This window comes from Anneissia japonica, unplaced genomic scaffold (assembly GCF_011630105.1).
Source record: "Anneissia japonica isolate Jap-2015-1 unplaced genomic scaffold, ASM1163010v1 scaffold3888_len366471_cov172, whole genome shotgun sequence".
NCBI lineage: Eukaryota > Metazoa > Echinodermata > Crinoidea > Comatulida > Comatulidae > Anneissia > Anneissia japonica.
This window is the reverse complement of record NW_022687727.1, coordinates 249618-264014: the sequence shown is the minus strand read 5'-3', so window position 1 is coordinate 264014 and position 14397 is coordinate 249618. Positions and strand designations below refer to the sequence as shown.

The following is a 14397-nucleotide window of genomic DNA, read 5'->3' as shown; positions in this document are numbered from 1 at the left end:
TCTATATTGAGCTACATAGATAGTATAGCTACAGTAGGCTATATTATAATTGAAAAAAAAAAAAGAACACTGTAACTGTATAGTGAAATAATGTAGAATAGTTTCATGTTATCATTATTCATTTCCGGTGTGCATTTCCTGTTCCTATCTATTTCAGTCTTCAATTGTGTTCATGGTCAAACTGGAATGAATTTCAAAATTTACAATGCAGAAGACAACAAGAAATTGAGTGATTATACAGACTGAGTAAGCCCAAGTCCAAAACGAAGGCAAATTTTATATAAATAGGCATGAAGCTCTGTTCAAACTCTAAAATTTTATGTGACAAATGTGATATGACATCATCGTGACCATATTATGGGCACATCAGACAAATTTGTCACATAAAATTTCATAGTGTAGGCAAAGATTAAATCTAAAACTTATTACTCAATACACAATACACGGTATTACACATAGATTTTTTAAGCACGCCAAGTTATTATGTATAATTTTTTGTTATTTTTTTAAATATAATTTCCATTTTTGTTTAGGATTCTTAACATGTATGATTGTCATGTTTTGTTGAAGAATTTAATAAAAAAAAAAAAAAGAAAAAAAAAAATATTATTCTTTCTCTCACCTTCACTTGAATTGTTTTTTTCTGAATCGCTTCCACCATAGGCGGCCATTAATGATCCGAGGGATCCTAAACAGCTTGCGTCCCTTTGAGATTCCTCAACTATCATAAAGATACAGTTCAAATTTTGTTATCTAAAAAGATTGATTATTCTGAGATGACTACACAGATAGTTGTTACAGAACAAAATGTTTCTTTATCATTATTTGATGAAGATAAATTAATATTTGTTTAAAATAAAGTTTATTAGATAAATCATCAAGCATGACCGGCTCTGGCAAAACCAGCAATTGGTAGGGAAAATTCAAAATTTAGTTTTTAGTATTATTTGATTCTGCATGAACTCATTTTAAAACTGTCTTTTGTAGGAGCGGTTTGCGCAGTGGTTTGCGTATCTGCTTCTCAACCTTGAGAACGGAGGTTCAATCCCTTGTTGTGTATTTTGCTGGTGTCCTTATTAGGCAAGGCACTTTACCTACAGTTGTCTCTCTCCACCCAGGAGTACAAGTGGGTACCTGGTAGGTTCAAACACATGCACTGATTACAGCTGCAACATAATGGAATTCTCCCACGGGATTTGAGTATTTATTCCATATGTGTTTGATCCAATGACCGTGGGTAATAAAGCTAAGTGCATAGAGGTCTCTACAATATGCACTATATAAGTCCATTATTATTATTATTATTATTATTATTATCATTTAATGGAAATTGGTTGAGTATTAGCAAAGTTATGAATACATAATTTATTGAATATCAGCGATTTAGGTTTTGAGAAAACAGCTTTCAAAGACTCCAACATAATAGTTTATTATTAACACTTTTATTCTAAAAATAATTTTAATATATTTTTCAGTTAGATTTTCAATATCTTCTTTCATAAAATGCCAAAACCTGGAAAGCTTCACAATTCTGATTCTCAAACGTTTTGGGTTATTGTGCCAATTTGCAACAAACGACAGAGCCAGTCACACAAGTTGAATTATTTGATTATCAGTGCTTCAATTTGTTTAATTTTGTGGTTGAATATCTATTGGATTTTTTTATCTTACCTTTTTGTGTTTTTTTCTGCTGATCTGATTCTAGTGTTTCAGGTTTATGCTTCATTTTCCTTGAAAGAAAAAAAAAAATGAGCGAGTCATGATTAAACGTAACATATGCTATTACACACTTGCACTTGAAAAAACTAAATTAAAAAAATTCAATTATGTAAGGTTTGATTGGGCTTATTCAGCTGGTTCATTTCAATGAGCATGAATTTTTGTTGAGTATTATTTTCATTCGATTGGTTTGTAAAATAGACTTCGTTGACAACAAAAATTAACGTAACCAAATTGCGTTAATCAGCGTTAAGTTATGCACGTGACAAAAAAAATATGGCCGATTTTTCAGTTTAGCAACAACATTTACGTTAATATAATTTAGATTAAATTTCAGGAAATAAAAATTATAATGATGTTTACCCACATTGAAGTCAAAATAATTGTAGGCTAACAGATTCCAAAACTTGATGAAAACATTTTTTTAGGAAAATCCATACTCCCACAATCCAAAGCAGCCTTGATTATACGCAGCATGTATCGCGCTAACTATGCAGCCATTTTGTTTTGTCGAGTATTTATTAGTTTTCTATTCGACTGGTCGTCTTCGTTAAGTAGGATTTTACCACTGCGCAGGTGGGCGTGGTTTAACAAAGAACGACCAGTCGAATACGGACATAGAAACAAGTTTCGCTGTTTGGGTTAGGATGCTGACTGGTAGTCAGTGAAACTGTTTAAAAAATTAAGCAATTTTGGTTTTATGTAAAAGGAAAATTCATATAGCATATGAAAGGTTTGTCCATTAACAGGTAAAAACTACCTAAATTAAAATATGACTGTACAATGAGAGCATAATACAGTATTAGCAGGGATGTGGTTATGGTGGGCAGTGGTGGGCGGGCCGACTCAGCCTTGAAGTTTTCCACCCAGTCTAAAGCTAATTTCATGGCCCTCCACCCACCCTTATTAACCCACTTTTCCCTCCTTAAAATCCACTCTTATTATTTAGAGTTTAAAGATGTTATCACCCACCCTTAGTTTCTACAGCTACAACCCTGTATTAGTGTGTATAAACTTTATGTATTCACTGTTGTTTGTAGTTTGTTAGCATGATATATTGGATGATCATAACATTTAGTGGAGTGGTCTGGATCTGAATAACTAATCGATAAAAATCTTCTTGGAGCATCACCCCGATTGGGTCAGAGCCACAGTCTGTCAGGTTGCCATGGTAATGAATAATGATTTGTATATTTGAATAGGAATGAAAACCACAACATGAAAGTGAATAATGAATTGTATATTTGAATTAAGATTGAAAACCACCACAAAATGTAAAACAGAGAAAAACAGAGAACATATTGGTCAAGGAAAAGGTGACTGAATTTTGGGGTGAAAAGGTCAAGCTTGAGAATAGTTGAAAAAAAATCATATTTATATAACTAATGTTCTGACGGATATATATACTATATTGAGTGCCTGGGATCACTTGTAGAATGTTGAAAATGCTGTAGGAAAACAAGATGGTGCAATTAATATCATGCAAATTTTGCCAACTTGCCAACAAAGCTAGCCTATTTTGTCAAGGAGCAAGGACTGATTTAGCTGAAAACTTGCTATGCGTTTTGCATCTTTATCAAGTTGGGAAATAACCACTTAATTATGATTTTAAAGTTTTGGTGTTCTAAATGGTTATGACACCAGGCTAATTATCTGGAGGTCGTGGGTTCAATTCCCATTGAATCACTTGTGAAATTTTTTTTGCATGTATTTGAGAATGTAGTAAGTATTCAGTACAATGACATGTCAGGTAGGGTAAAAAACATCATTTTTACCACTATAACATAGAGAAAAATACTGTAGCCAAATAACATTGGTTGGGTGACAATAACACAAAAGTTAAGATATGTATTCCTACCAAAACTTACCCAAACTCTTTTGTTTTGAGTACATTTCCAGACCTGATTCTTTCTTTCACTTCTGCTTCCTTCTTTTGGACATTGGATATGGTTGGATACTTCCTACATTTTTTGAAGAAAGAGAGATAGATGTGAAGTCAATGTAGAACGTAGCATAGCAGTAAGACTAAGCTTCTAATCGAGGAGTATAATAATGCCGGTTACACTATTTCATACGAGTGTAATGAATTGTTTACGAGTGGCCTGAAGTTTCATCTGCTGTCACTGGTCAGTTATCATTTAAGCCAGGCACTCAGTGCGACTATCGTACAACGAATCCAACACCGCTCTGGGAGCGCTAGATGATGCCGTCTGCTGATTATCGGTGGCAGTCTGTACGGATCGTCATTAAAAACGGTCCGTTTCATGCACATCATGTTAAATATAGAAATAATATAGACAAGAGCTCAAAGTGCAAGAAATTAAGAAATTCAGAATAATCAGGTCAACTGTGCTAGGAAAATAAAAATATAATTTGATGTATAGTATTTGCATTGGCTTAATGGACCTTTCCAGACAGGTAATCCCACTTGACAACCGACCAATAAGAACAGTGCCAGGAAGGGTCCTACAAACACACATGTTGTCCCACAAACCCCTGTGTTTACATACATTACAGTGTTACACTGTTGTTTTGTGAGACCTTATGTAGGGCACGGTGTAGCAAAAGGTCCTAAATTAAAAACTTTGTATCTTCCCGATTTAGAAATACATCCAGAAATTTGCTATGTGTATTCATTCTGGCTGTTAATTATAACTTCAGAACAAGCAGAAAGTTATTCAATCCAATATCAACACAATCTATAAAATCACTACAATTGCATTTATCTAGTCATAGACCTTACTTCCTCCTCTCCTGCCTCCATTTTTCCACCTCTTCGGGGGTTTCAAGGGAGCCGATAGGTTTGGAGTTTGAAGCATGCTGCATCTTCTTGTGCTGTTTAACAATCTTGAAGGCACCTTCAAATTTGCACCCTTTTACATCACACTGTAGAATAATTATATTTTTATGGTGATTAATGTACTACAGTACATTCATCAACATCATTACAATGTAATAACAACAAGCACACAGATGTAAAAATTATACAGTAATTATGTTTAAATATTCAATAAAAACATGCTCAATGTCCAACACTTATAAAACATGAACAGTCTGTTGGGTGATATGGTCAGTGTAGAGAACATCCTTGTAGCTACAAAAAATGAGTGGAAGAAATTCTGGGAACCCCTGTTTACATCTTTCAGAAAACCATCTATGAATACAGTGGCAGATCCAGAATGCATACAGGTACTGATCTGTTGTTGGCATTAGAAAGTGCATAGAGAACAGGAAAGAAAATGATGTAGTTGTTTGCACCGATATTTGGATCACTTCAAATACAGTCTAGAGATTTGCAAGTCTCCTGCAAGCTGCAGGAGTCCACTGAAATCGGGACGGGACGACCTCCACCCAAGCAGACAATTGTCCCTTCTCAAGCTACATTATCAATTGCATCATGTAAGTCAGTGCCGATGGATAACACTGAAAACAGAACCCGTGGATATCACCGTGTGCAGCAACAGTCAGATGGGCTTATTTTTTCTTGCTCATCGAAGAATACAGTATACAAAAAAAAAAAATGAAAGAATTTTAGAACGACAATAACGTTTGATTTCAGAAAAACTTAAGATATAAGCATTAAAAACTATTAAACACACAAAAATTCCCAAACATCAAAAATTTACCAACTTAAAGAATAAAATTGTATTAAATACAACAAAAAAGGAAAAAACAGAAAATTCAAAACACTCAATTTGGAAAAATGCATTGTGGACACTAAAAAATGTGAACTTACCTTAACATGCGACCTGAGGTGCTCTTGGTAGGTTTCATCACTTTTGAATCCTCTATCACACATATCACAGAAGAAATCAAATTTGTTTATTACAGCTTCATTATCTGACCAGTTTCCTTGATGAGTATGGGCATTCAACTTCCTCTGAAAAATATAATCAACTATTGAAAATATTTAACCCAAAACTTTTAAAGTAAAACCATCTAGTTTGCATCATCATAAGTTATAAAATTATTGTTAAAAAATTTAATAATTCTGTACAGTATACTCCGCACAAGAATTTCGCCTAGAAATCAGTCCGATCAGGGTCGATTTCTTGAGATATTTTGAAGAAATTTTTTTTTAAAATCCTAACATATAAAAAATATATTATGCAATAATTACAATTCTGCGCACCTATTTTCTTAACGATTTTCCGTGCAAACATGAGCTGCTTTTTGTGGTCATCTGCACAATTAAAAACCTTTACTTTACCATGGTAGGCCACACTCAGTCTAAAACTTATTTACTATTATCATGTACCATTTTCATGGTCGGTAGCTCAACTTGTTCAAGTCTTCCTCTTACCTTTTTTGCTGACTGGCCAAAATTTGGTCCAGTTTTGTTAACGTTATTATTTCGCAGGTGGTTTTTCCTGTTTGGGTGTCTCATTTGGAAACTCGAATTAGGATAACCATTATTTTGAAATTGCTCTATTCCATGCAAGTGAGGAGGTCCCTCGTGTACATAAGGGCGAGGCCAATTATTATCAAAATTTTGTCTATGGAACGGATCTCTAGAGAATGGTGGAAAACAATGTCTAGGCCTAGGCCCTAGCATTCTTTTTCCACGGAAATTATTGGGAAATGGATGGGGATGAGGTGGCCTGGACCAGGGGCCGACAACTCTCGGAGGAGGGTAGCCAAAATATTGATTGTCATTCAATTGGTGAGTTATTTCTCCGTTACCACTGGAACACTGTGGATTTTCCGGTACAGAAGCATTTCCTTCGTCGCATTTTTCTGCAGCAGAAACATTATTTTGAAATACAGAAAATCCTCGCGGTGGAAACGAGTAAGCCATGCTGCATTGCTGTTCCAATGGTGACCTCTTTTGTGGATCTGTCTAAACCACCGTCAAAGTGTATATAGACATCAATTTACTAACAGTATAACGCTCTGTTTAGGTAAATGGTGGCCTGCCAATTATCAATTGTTCGTGAACCCAAGAAACAAAACAAATACTTCGGCGTTTCAAGCGGCAAATTAAATAAGTTTAAAATGAGTTCTGCAGCGAAAGTAAGTCTCAAACACAAGTTATACTTATTATTATAATTTTAGTTAGGTGTTTAGATACTGCATAGCATGTAGCTGTACGTGTTAACTATTTGTTCGAAGGAGAACAAAGTTGCATTGTTCAGTATGATAAACCTAGGCTAGGCAAGTCAAGCGTTGCTCCAAATCGGAGTTATGTGACGGCTAACATTCACTCATTAGCATTATTGATATGAAGACAGGAAGTGATCCCAAGCCTAGCCTTATTGTACAGTATACAATTCCAAATTAGGTCTATACCATTATTGCTAATGTTGTAAAAACATCGTGATTTATAGACTTCAGAAACATGTATTGTATAAACTATATATTTTTATTTGTTATTTTTTGAATTTTTTATTTCTAAAAAGGTTGGTGAAATATTTTCTGCAGCTGGGGCAGCATTTAGTAAGCTGGGAGAACTCACAATGCAGCTACATCCAGTAGCTGAACCATCCCCAGGAAGGTATTCATCCATTCCTCAATTCTTATTTCATTTTCATTTAATTTTATTGGCAATTAATTTATTATGCCATACATAGGTGAAAACAGAGCAAAAATATTGCTGCCATGTGGCAGAATTGCTGAAAAGCTGAAAATAAATCAACTACTGTAATATGAAGGAGCGCTCTCCTCACGACAACAACAAGCATAGTAGCAATACAAAATTGTTATACAAACAGTTATACAAAATTCAAATATAGGCCTAATACATAATATATAAACATAGAAATAGATTTGTTTTATAAAACATCAATCCAGTTATTAAATATCATATAAAACATTTTAAAATACATTTACAAATTTCATTATATCAATAAAATTAGAAATATTTACAATTTCTTTCTTTGCTCAGGCCCAATATTTAACTGCTGCTTTCTTCGTATTTGATTGTTCAGTTGATGTGCACTAAAACATTTTCTTATTTTTTACATAGCATTATATCATTTGTTTTAATTGTAGGATGTGATTATTTTTCAGCTCGAAATGGACAGAAGGAGAGATAGAGATGCTACAAACAGCCATCAAGAAGTTTGGTGAAGATTTAGTAAAAATCAGTGAAGTGATTAAAACAAGAACAGTGTAAGAATTTATAAGATGATCAGAGTATAAGTGTGAGGTCTTGCCACGAAGGAAATATGTCACATGGTTGGAATATCAAAATTTGAGTTTATAGCATAAGAATAACCCAAAATATGTGAGCATTTGATGTTTAGATTTATGGGAACCTGGGTATCGGTCTCACATTTAACTTTTATAAACAAAGACTGGAAGCACATATACTGTAGTTCCTCTCATGTAAGCCCACCCCCCTTGAACACAAAATTTGGCTGAATTTGGGGATGGACTTAAGCTGGGGAATCCCCATTTCATTTAAAAGGCTCTGCACTGCATGCCAAATTCAAAGGTAATATTCAATTTTTGTTTAGAGTATTTGTAAAAGTCAGCTAAGCTAACTCATTCCAATGATACTCTGGGCTTTTGCCTGAGGAAAGACTGGTACGTAAAATTGGGTCTAACGTAGAGGGCGGGCTTCTACCTGAGGTAGGCTTGTACCCGTGGAACAACAGTAATAAAAATATGGACAAAGAAATTTTATCCTCTAAGAAAATTGGCTTAAAAAAGTAGGCCCTAAATTTATCATAAAATATAATTAATAAATCATTCAAAAACTCTTATAATCAGGCCTATAACCAGGTTCATGGGAAGGGGAGTTTCCTATCGGCTACGTTTAACTTAGACATGTTGCTTTAATAAACAAAGTTATGATAATATACTACTATGTGGTAAACTGGTCAAAAAGGGAGGTTCAGCTGAACCCCCAAAATTCCCCCTGGTTACGGGCCTGATAATAAATTTGACTTAAGTTACAGTAGACCTATATTGGTGATTATCTGAAAATAATCTTACCAACGATGCATCTTCATTTTGTAGAGAGACCCCACTATTATCATACGGTATAGGGGTTAATATATATATGTTATCAGTGCTGACATTGTAAATGTTCCAACTACAGTAGTTTTAATATCACTTTTAAGACTGTTTTTTGTATGTTAGTCAGTTTTATGTATTGCTATGCTGATGAAATCTTGATTTTTTTAATACATATTTATATCCTCTCCAGAAAAAAAAAATCGTAATGTTTTATGTTTGAAAAAATATGTGACAGATTTACTCGTGTTGTATTCATGTTTGCTTCTCCTTTTTAATCCCTCCTTTGACTAAGGACTAAAATTTTGATTTCCACTTCATTCATCTGATGAAGCTAGATAGAACTACAGTAGCAAAAGCTGTTTGTTAGGCCTTCACTTGTTTGTTTTTTTTTTCTTTTGAAATGTAAGGTTTGTAAGGCGACTGTTCCTTATAGAGCGCCATATAAGAATGTCGATATAATAAAGCTACTGTTTCAATATTAAAATTATATAAAAATGTGGTACATTTCCTGTAACTTTCTTGATATTTAAATGATGTAGCCCACATTTTTATTCATGGTCTCAAGTTCATTTAAGGTACAGTACTGTATATACCTGAAATTGTTGACAAATATTTATACTGCATATTAAATCATGATGTTTTCCTAACAGAGCCCAGATAAAACTTGCTATAAAGAAGAAAGCACAAGAGGATGCCATCAAGAAAGTTGCTTCCCCACCAAAGAGGCCTGCAACAACCCCCGAGGCTGCACTCAGCGACACCACTGAAGACATACCTGTAAAGAAGATTAAGACCGGTATGTTACGTTTTGACTGTGCTGTATATGCCTGTACTATATATTCCCACAGAAAAAAATAAGCCTTTAAGATAAGGTGCAATTTCGCTGGAAATTTTGCCCATGACTCATAAAAGCAGAGTATTACGCAGGACAGTACAGCAGTTACGGTTTTGCGCACCTATTTTCATACAATTTTCTGCATAAATTTAAATTAATTCAAATGAAATACTTTACAATTGTTGGCCTGGTTCTGAATGGCAAGTTGTGATTTAAACTTTGAAAAGCTCCATTGAATGTACACTATACTGTAATAATCAACTAATCTCTTTGTGCGCAAACAATTTGTTAATAAAATATGCTGCGTATTGTCAAGAGTCGGATTTTTTATAAGTACTGTACTGTGTAATCATTACGCATTACATGGTGAAGTAGCCTATTCCAAAAGTGCTTGTCTACGGACAAGTGGTCCCTAAAATTATTGTTGCCCGACCGTAAAAAATACTTGTCCCAGGTGTCGAGCAAGTGGGTTCACTCATGCCTGTGTAGAATTGCCATTTTTATTAATTATAATATTTTTCTTATTACTGTATTTAAATAATTTTATTGTCAATCTCTCCATTTCAGAATTATCAGAGTCACTGGTAGACATTGAAGGTCTAGATCCAAACACATCAAGTAAGATGCAGTCTTTTATTTGTATTGTACATGTGGATATCAGTGGTTATTTCAGTTTATTCACAAATATGGAATGATTGATTATGTTCTAGCAACATATCACATTCAATGAAATGCTAAATATATTAATTTTTTATCTAGTTCATCATACCAAGTCTATAAATATAAAAACTATAGGACACTTCACCTGTGCCATTTCCCCGAAAAACTGGAACCCATATTTACACCATAATTTATTACTAAATTTTTTTTTGTCATAGAAACCTTGGATATGAATGAATCTGTTACATCAAATTCGGACCTGGATCTCTTATCAAGATGATGCCCATTTCAACACCTTGATGATGGTACTAAACCTAAGTGTATACATATGTGTTGTCATTTAATCAGTCAACATAAAATATTTAACAATGATAACTGAAGCTGGATTTAACAATCGAGATATAATCTCCATGTTCTTCAGAATGGACATTTCGCTGAACCTCGTCCCTTGGATATTGGTGCTTAGGTCACTCATAATGGCAGCGTAAATGTAGGTAAACAGGTGTGTTTGTTGACAAGCGCATATTTCTTGCCCTATTCTGATTGGTCAGTAGTTATGTTTGATTGGCAATCTGAAAAAAGTCCTTTCTAAATAGTTTGTCAAGAGTACAGGGGTCCCAAGTTGGAAGAAGTCATTTCCGGGAGATATGGGGGAAGGGGAAGCGGAAAGGTACTTTCACAGATTCATAATTTTATTTTCCTCACACGAGATGGTAGCTAACAAAGGGAAATCTTCCCTTTACATGTGTCATCTACAATCGAGGCTCTAGACCACCTCAACCCCACCATGGTTGGAGCTGAGTAAGAAAATTTATGATTATGGCACCTCTAGATGGCCGGATATGGCCCTCAATGACGTAAATTTGATTTTTCTTTCTAACCCATTTTTTTTTTTTTTTATAAATTTTGAAATATTTATGGGGCCCGGAGTGGCTGCCTTCCTTGAATCCGCCACTGATCTGGTTTATGAGATTTCTTAACACATTAAATTTTGCTGCACAATGTGATACCCATCAGCACTGCTCAAATGAAGAAAAATTGATAATAAGGTAGTGAAAACATGCAAAATTATGAATTTGCGGAGACAGGTTAATTTCTGGGACATACATGCTTGCGGGAGTGTGGAAGGTCGCCCTGATTTCCGGGAGACTCCCACGAGTTCCGGGAGACTTGGGATCCCTGAATAGTGCTCAATGTATACAGTCTTCTACAGCTTGTAAATTGATAGTAGTATTGACTTTTTTAAAAGGATCTGTTCAGATTGTGCAAACATTAGTTTTAATACTATCACTAAAGTGCACATTTTATTTTTATTAAACCAAGATATGTGATACAGTGCTAATCTTGGCCATTTTGTTGAATACACCATGCATCTACACTTAGAATAGCATTATTAGTACTGTATTTTTAAGTTAATCTCTACCTTTTGAATTGAATTGATAGTCAGTGCAATGTGCACTATATTACACTAATAATACAGTACACTGTATTATTAAACTCCAAGTAATGACATATAACACTTTCTCTGATTAGAGAATCATGGCCTCTCTCCTTTATTTCGAGTTCAACTTACTTTAAATATTATTTAATCATAATCTGTGCATCTAGAGTACATGAATTAAATTTATAAATGCTGCTGATGTAAATGTAATGATGAGATATTCAAAATAACATTGACAGAGTTCATATCTAATCACAACCTGTGAATATACCCATCTCATTATGATGTATATTTACTTATAGTGCAGTTTTAGCTGTCAATTTTACTGGTAAAAACACTGATTAGGCCTAGGTAGTCTAGGCTGGACTTTTTTCAATAATGAACATAGCCTAGGCTATGACTATGTGTTGTTTTTTGAAACATTAACCCCCACTCAAAAGGGATATCCCTCACACTTTCAATTGGGAGAATACTGTTAGTAGGGGTTTTGTTTCAAATTATATACCAGCTATCAAAATGAAAGCAACACTTGAGAAGTGTTTGGTTTAAAAAAAAAGTATGTGTAACGTAATAAAATAAATTCTGTTTGATACATGATAGTATTTAAGTTCATCAATTGTGTAAATAAATGTTTTTTCCATTGAAAGTACAGTAATGTACATTCATTTCTCATATTGTGTCTATTGATTGCAATGCTTCTAGGCCTAATGAGGCTGATGGGCGTAGGTCAGGGTTCTCATCTGTACAGGTGGTGATGAGCTCCAGTAGTGGTTGGTATTCAGGGCCGAAGTTACAGTCTGGCAGAGGAGGCCTAGTTCCAAACAAACACTGTGAGGCATCTTCATCAAAGCTTTCTGCATCTTCATCAAAGCTTTCTTCATCTTCACTTGACTCATAATCTACAATAATATAATAATTAATCAATAATTATATACTTCTTTTATCCTATTATTTATTTTGTCTCAGTTATTAACCAGTGTACATTAATCATTATAAATTTCAATATTGATAAGTACTGTATCACTGTTCATAAAGTTTGATGCTAAGATCTTTATTCATAAGAATTGCTATTTTATATTTAAAAAGTGGAAAGTTTCCTAGCAGCCATGATCAAGCAAAAGATTTGCTAGCAAACCCCATATTTTGTCTAGCGATTCTTATGAAGGTAAGCTAAAGATAAGACAATAATAATAATAACAATAATATTAATAATAATAATGTACAGAAACATTCTCAATCCCTTCCTTCCTTAACGCAATAGTCCTGCTCCTTTTGTAAACTAATCGAAATATGCATGCGCAAACCCGTAACTAACGTACGTCGAGCACGTACAATCCTGAAATTAACGTACTCCGCAACGCAAGGTGAATAAATTATGACGTCATCTGTTAACCATACACATACATAAGTATTGCATATAATGTACGAGAATTATGACGACAACAATGATAATAACCATGACCTCCAACACATTAGCATGCAGGGGGTACAGTTATTCTGTTTTAACGTTTTTGCAGCATAGTTGCCAACCTGAGAGATTTGAAGTGCGTGACTACCAGTTGGCTGGGTGGGGTAGAGGGGATGTAGCCCCCAGGTGCTCCGACGATCTGAGCATGCATTTATAAGCTGTTTTAAAACGATTTCAGGGAGTGCTAACAATACAATATTGACTATGCGTGTTAATGCTAAATGACAACTGCAGTTTCAGTCACATAATCAATGGTTGGCTGTGACAATGAACACGTAACCGCACATGCCTCCTCTGGTCTACTAAATACCTGGTTAGCTAGGTTGTTTTGGTCGCTGCTCACGACCTAAAAGCCGTTTGGAAAAAGATCAGTGCACGTTACTTCCATGACACTACTTTCAATTAACTAAAATGGATGGTACACAAAATACGTTTAAATAAAGCCACTATACAAAATGAGTTTGAATAAAAGGAAAATGTTTAATTTTGGGAATGAACTTGGATTTGGATTGAAGTGGTAGCCAACTCGATGGAGACGACCCAAAAGCAGATCGAGAAACTGTATACAAACAAAAAAAATTCTTTTAATTTTAAATACATTTTCCCCAAATTTGTGATAATTCGTTATTACGCATAGACTAATTTATGATTACGCATGCGTTTCTGCAAAATGCGTGTTTCATCCAAAATCACTTTGAAATGCAGGACTGTCCCACATGATGCGAGATGGTTGGTAACTATGTTGCAGTAAAGATTTGATAAAGCAATACAGTCTTATAAATAATAAATACAGTTAGCATTTACCCAGTGTGTGTGGCACTAGAAGTGTTATCATCTCCCACAAAACCAAACCAAAAGCGTATATGTCTGCCTTGTCTGTGATTGGATGACTCTCTATGGCTTCCATACAACTCCATGCAGGCGTCCCAATGTAACGATCATCAGGGTCCTATTACCAATATAGAGATACAAGAAACACATCACTAAAAAAAAATTAATTACCTAGTACTTAATATCAACTAAAAATAGTTATGCCTAAAATATAGGCCCTGTCCTATTTTCCAACTTTCATATTCATATTGTTTATACAGTATGATACTATAAGCATATTTTTTTTATGGTAAACACTTAGGAGTACACATTGATGAAACTTTAAATTGGAATACGCATATTGATCATATTAGATCTAAAGTTCTTCCAGGCTTATTTTTTCTTAAGAAATCCAGTGATTTAATTCTCACTCATTTACAATCCCTTCTATATAAAGCTATTGTTGCACCCCATTTTGACTATTGCAATATAGTTTGGGGG

General features: G+C 34.4%; 3 protein-coding genes across 5 annotated transcripts in view; 1 reads left to right on the top strand and 2 right to left on the bottom strand.

Annotated features, from left to right (window-relative positions):
• The window catches only part of LOC117120776 (nuclear fragile X mental retardation-interacting protein 1-like), a 48115-nt gene extending 41570 nt beyond the window's left edge, over positions 1 to 6545 (bottom strand). Inside the window, exons 1-6 of one of the 2 annotated variants that reach the window (XM_033265865.1) lie at positions 6023 to 6545; positions 5456 to 5599; positions 4463 to 4605; positions 3588 to 3680; positions 1672 to 1730; positions 623 to 721 (exon numbers count right to left, since the gene is read on the bottom strand). In XM_033265865.1, the coding sequence (XP_033121756.1) occupies positions 623 to 721; positions 1672 to 1730; positions 3588 to 3680; positions 4463 to 4605; positions 5456 to 5599; positions 6023 to 6517 (1033 nt within the window). In that variant the 5' untranslated portion in view covers positions 6518 to 6545. The remainder of the gene's footprint in view (positions 1 to 622; positions 722 to 1671; positions 1731 to 3587; positions 3681 to 4462; positions 4606 to 5455; positions 5600 to 6022) is intronic. The other variant, XM_033265873.1, reaches the window with a different exon arrangement.
• A 48-nt stretch (positions 6546 to 6593) lies between these two features.
• LOC117120811 (chromatin complexes subunit BAP18-like) lies at positions 6594 to 12264 on the top strand. Its single transcript, XM_033265891.1, has 6 exons — positions 6594 to 6732; positions 7119 to 7213; positions 7729 to 7830; positions 9333 to 9478; positions 10085 to 10135; positions 10396 to 12264. The coding sequence occupies exons 1-6, from the start codon at positions 6625 to 6627 to the stop codon at positions 10455 to 10457; spliced, it is 564 nt and encodes a 187-aa protein (XP_033121782.1). The 5' UTR covers positions 6594 to 6624; the 3' UTR covers positions 10458 to 12264.
• LOC117120792 (lymphokine-activated killer T-cell-originated protein kinase-like) overlaps positions 11702 to 14397 on the bottom strand; it is a 7485-nt gene continuing 4789 nt past the window's right edge. For both annotated transcript variants that reach the window (XM_033265879.1, XM_033265884.1), the window contains exons 6-7: positions 13891 to 14035; positions 11702 to 12517 (exon numbers count right to left, since the gene is read on the bottom strand). In XM_033265879.1, coding sequence (XP_033121770.1) covers positions 12288 to 12517; positions 13891 to 14035 — 375 coding nt within the window. In that variant the 3' untranslated portion in view covers positions 11702 to 12287. The remainder of the gene's footprint in view (positions 12518 to 13890; positions 14036 to 14397) is intronic.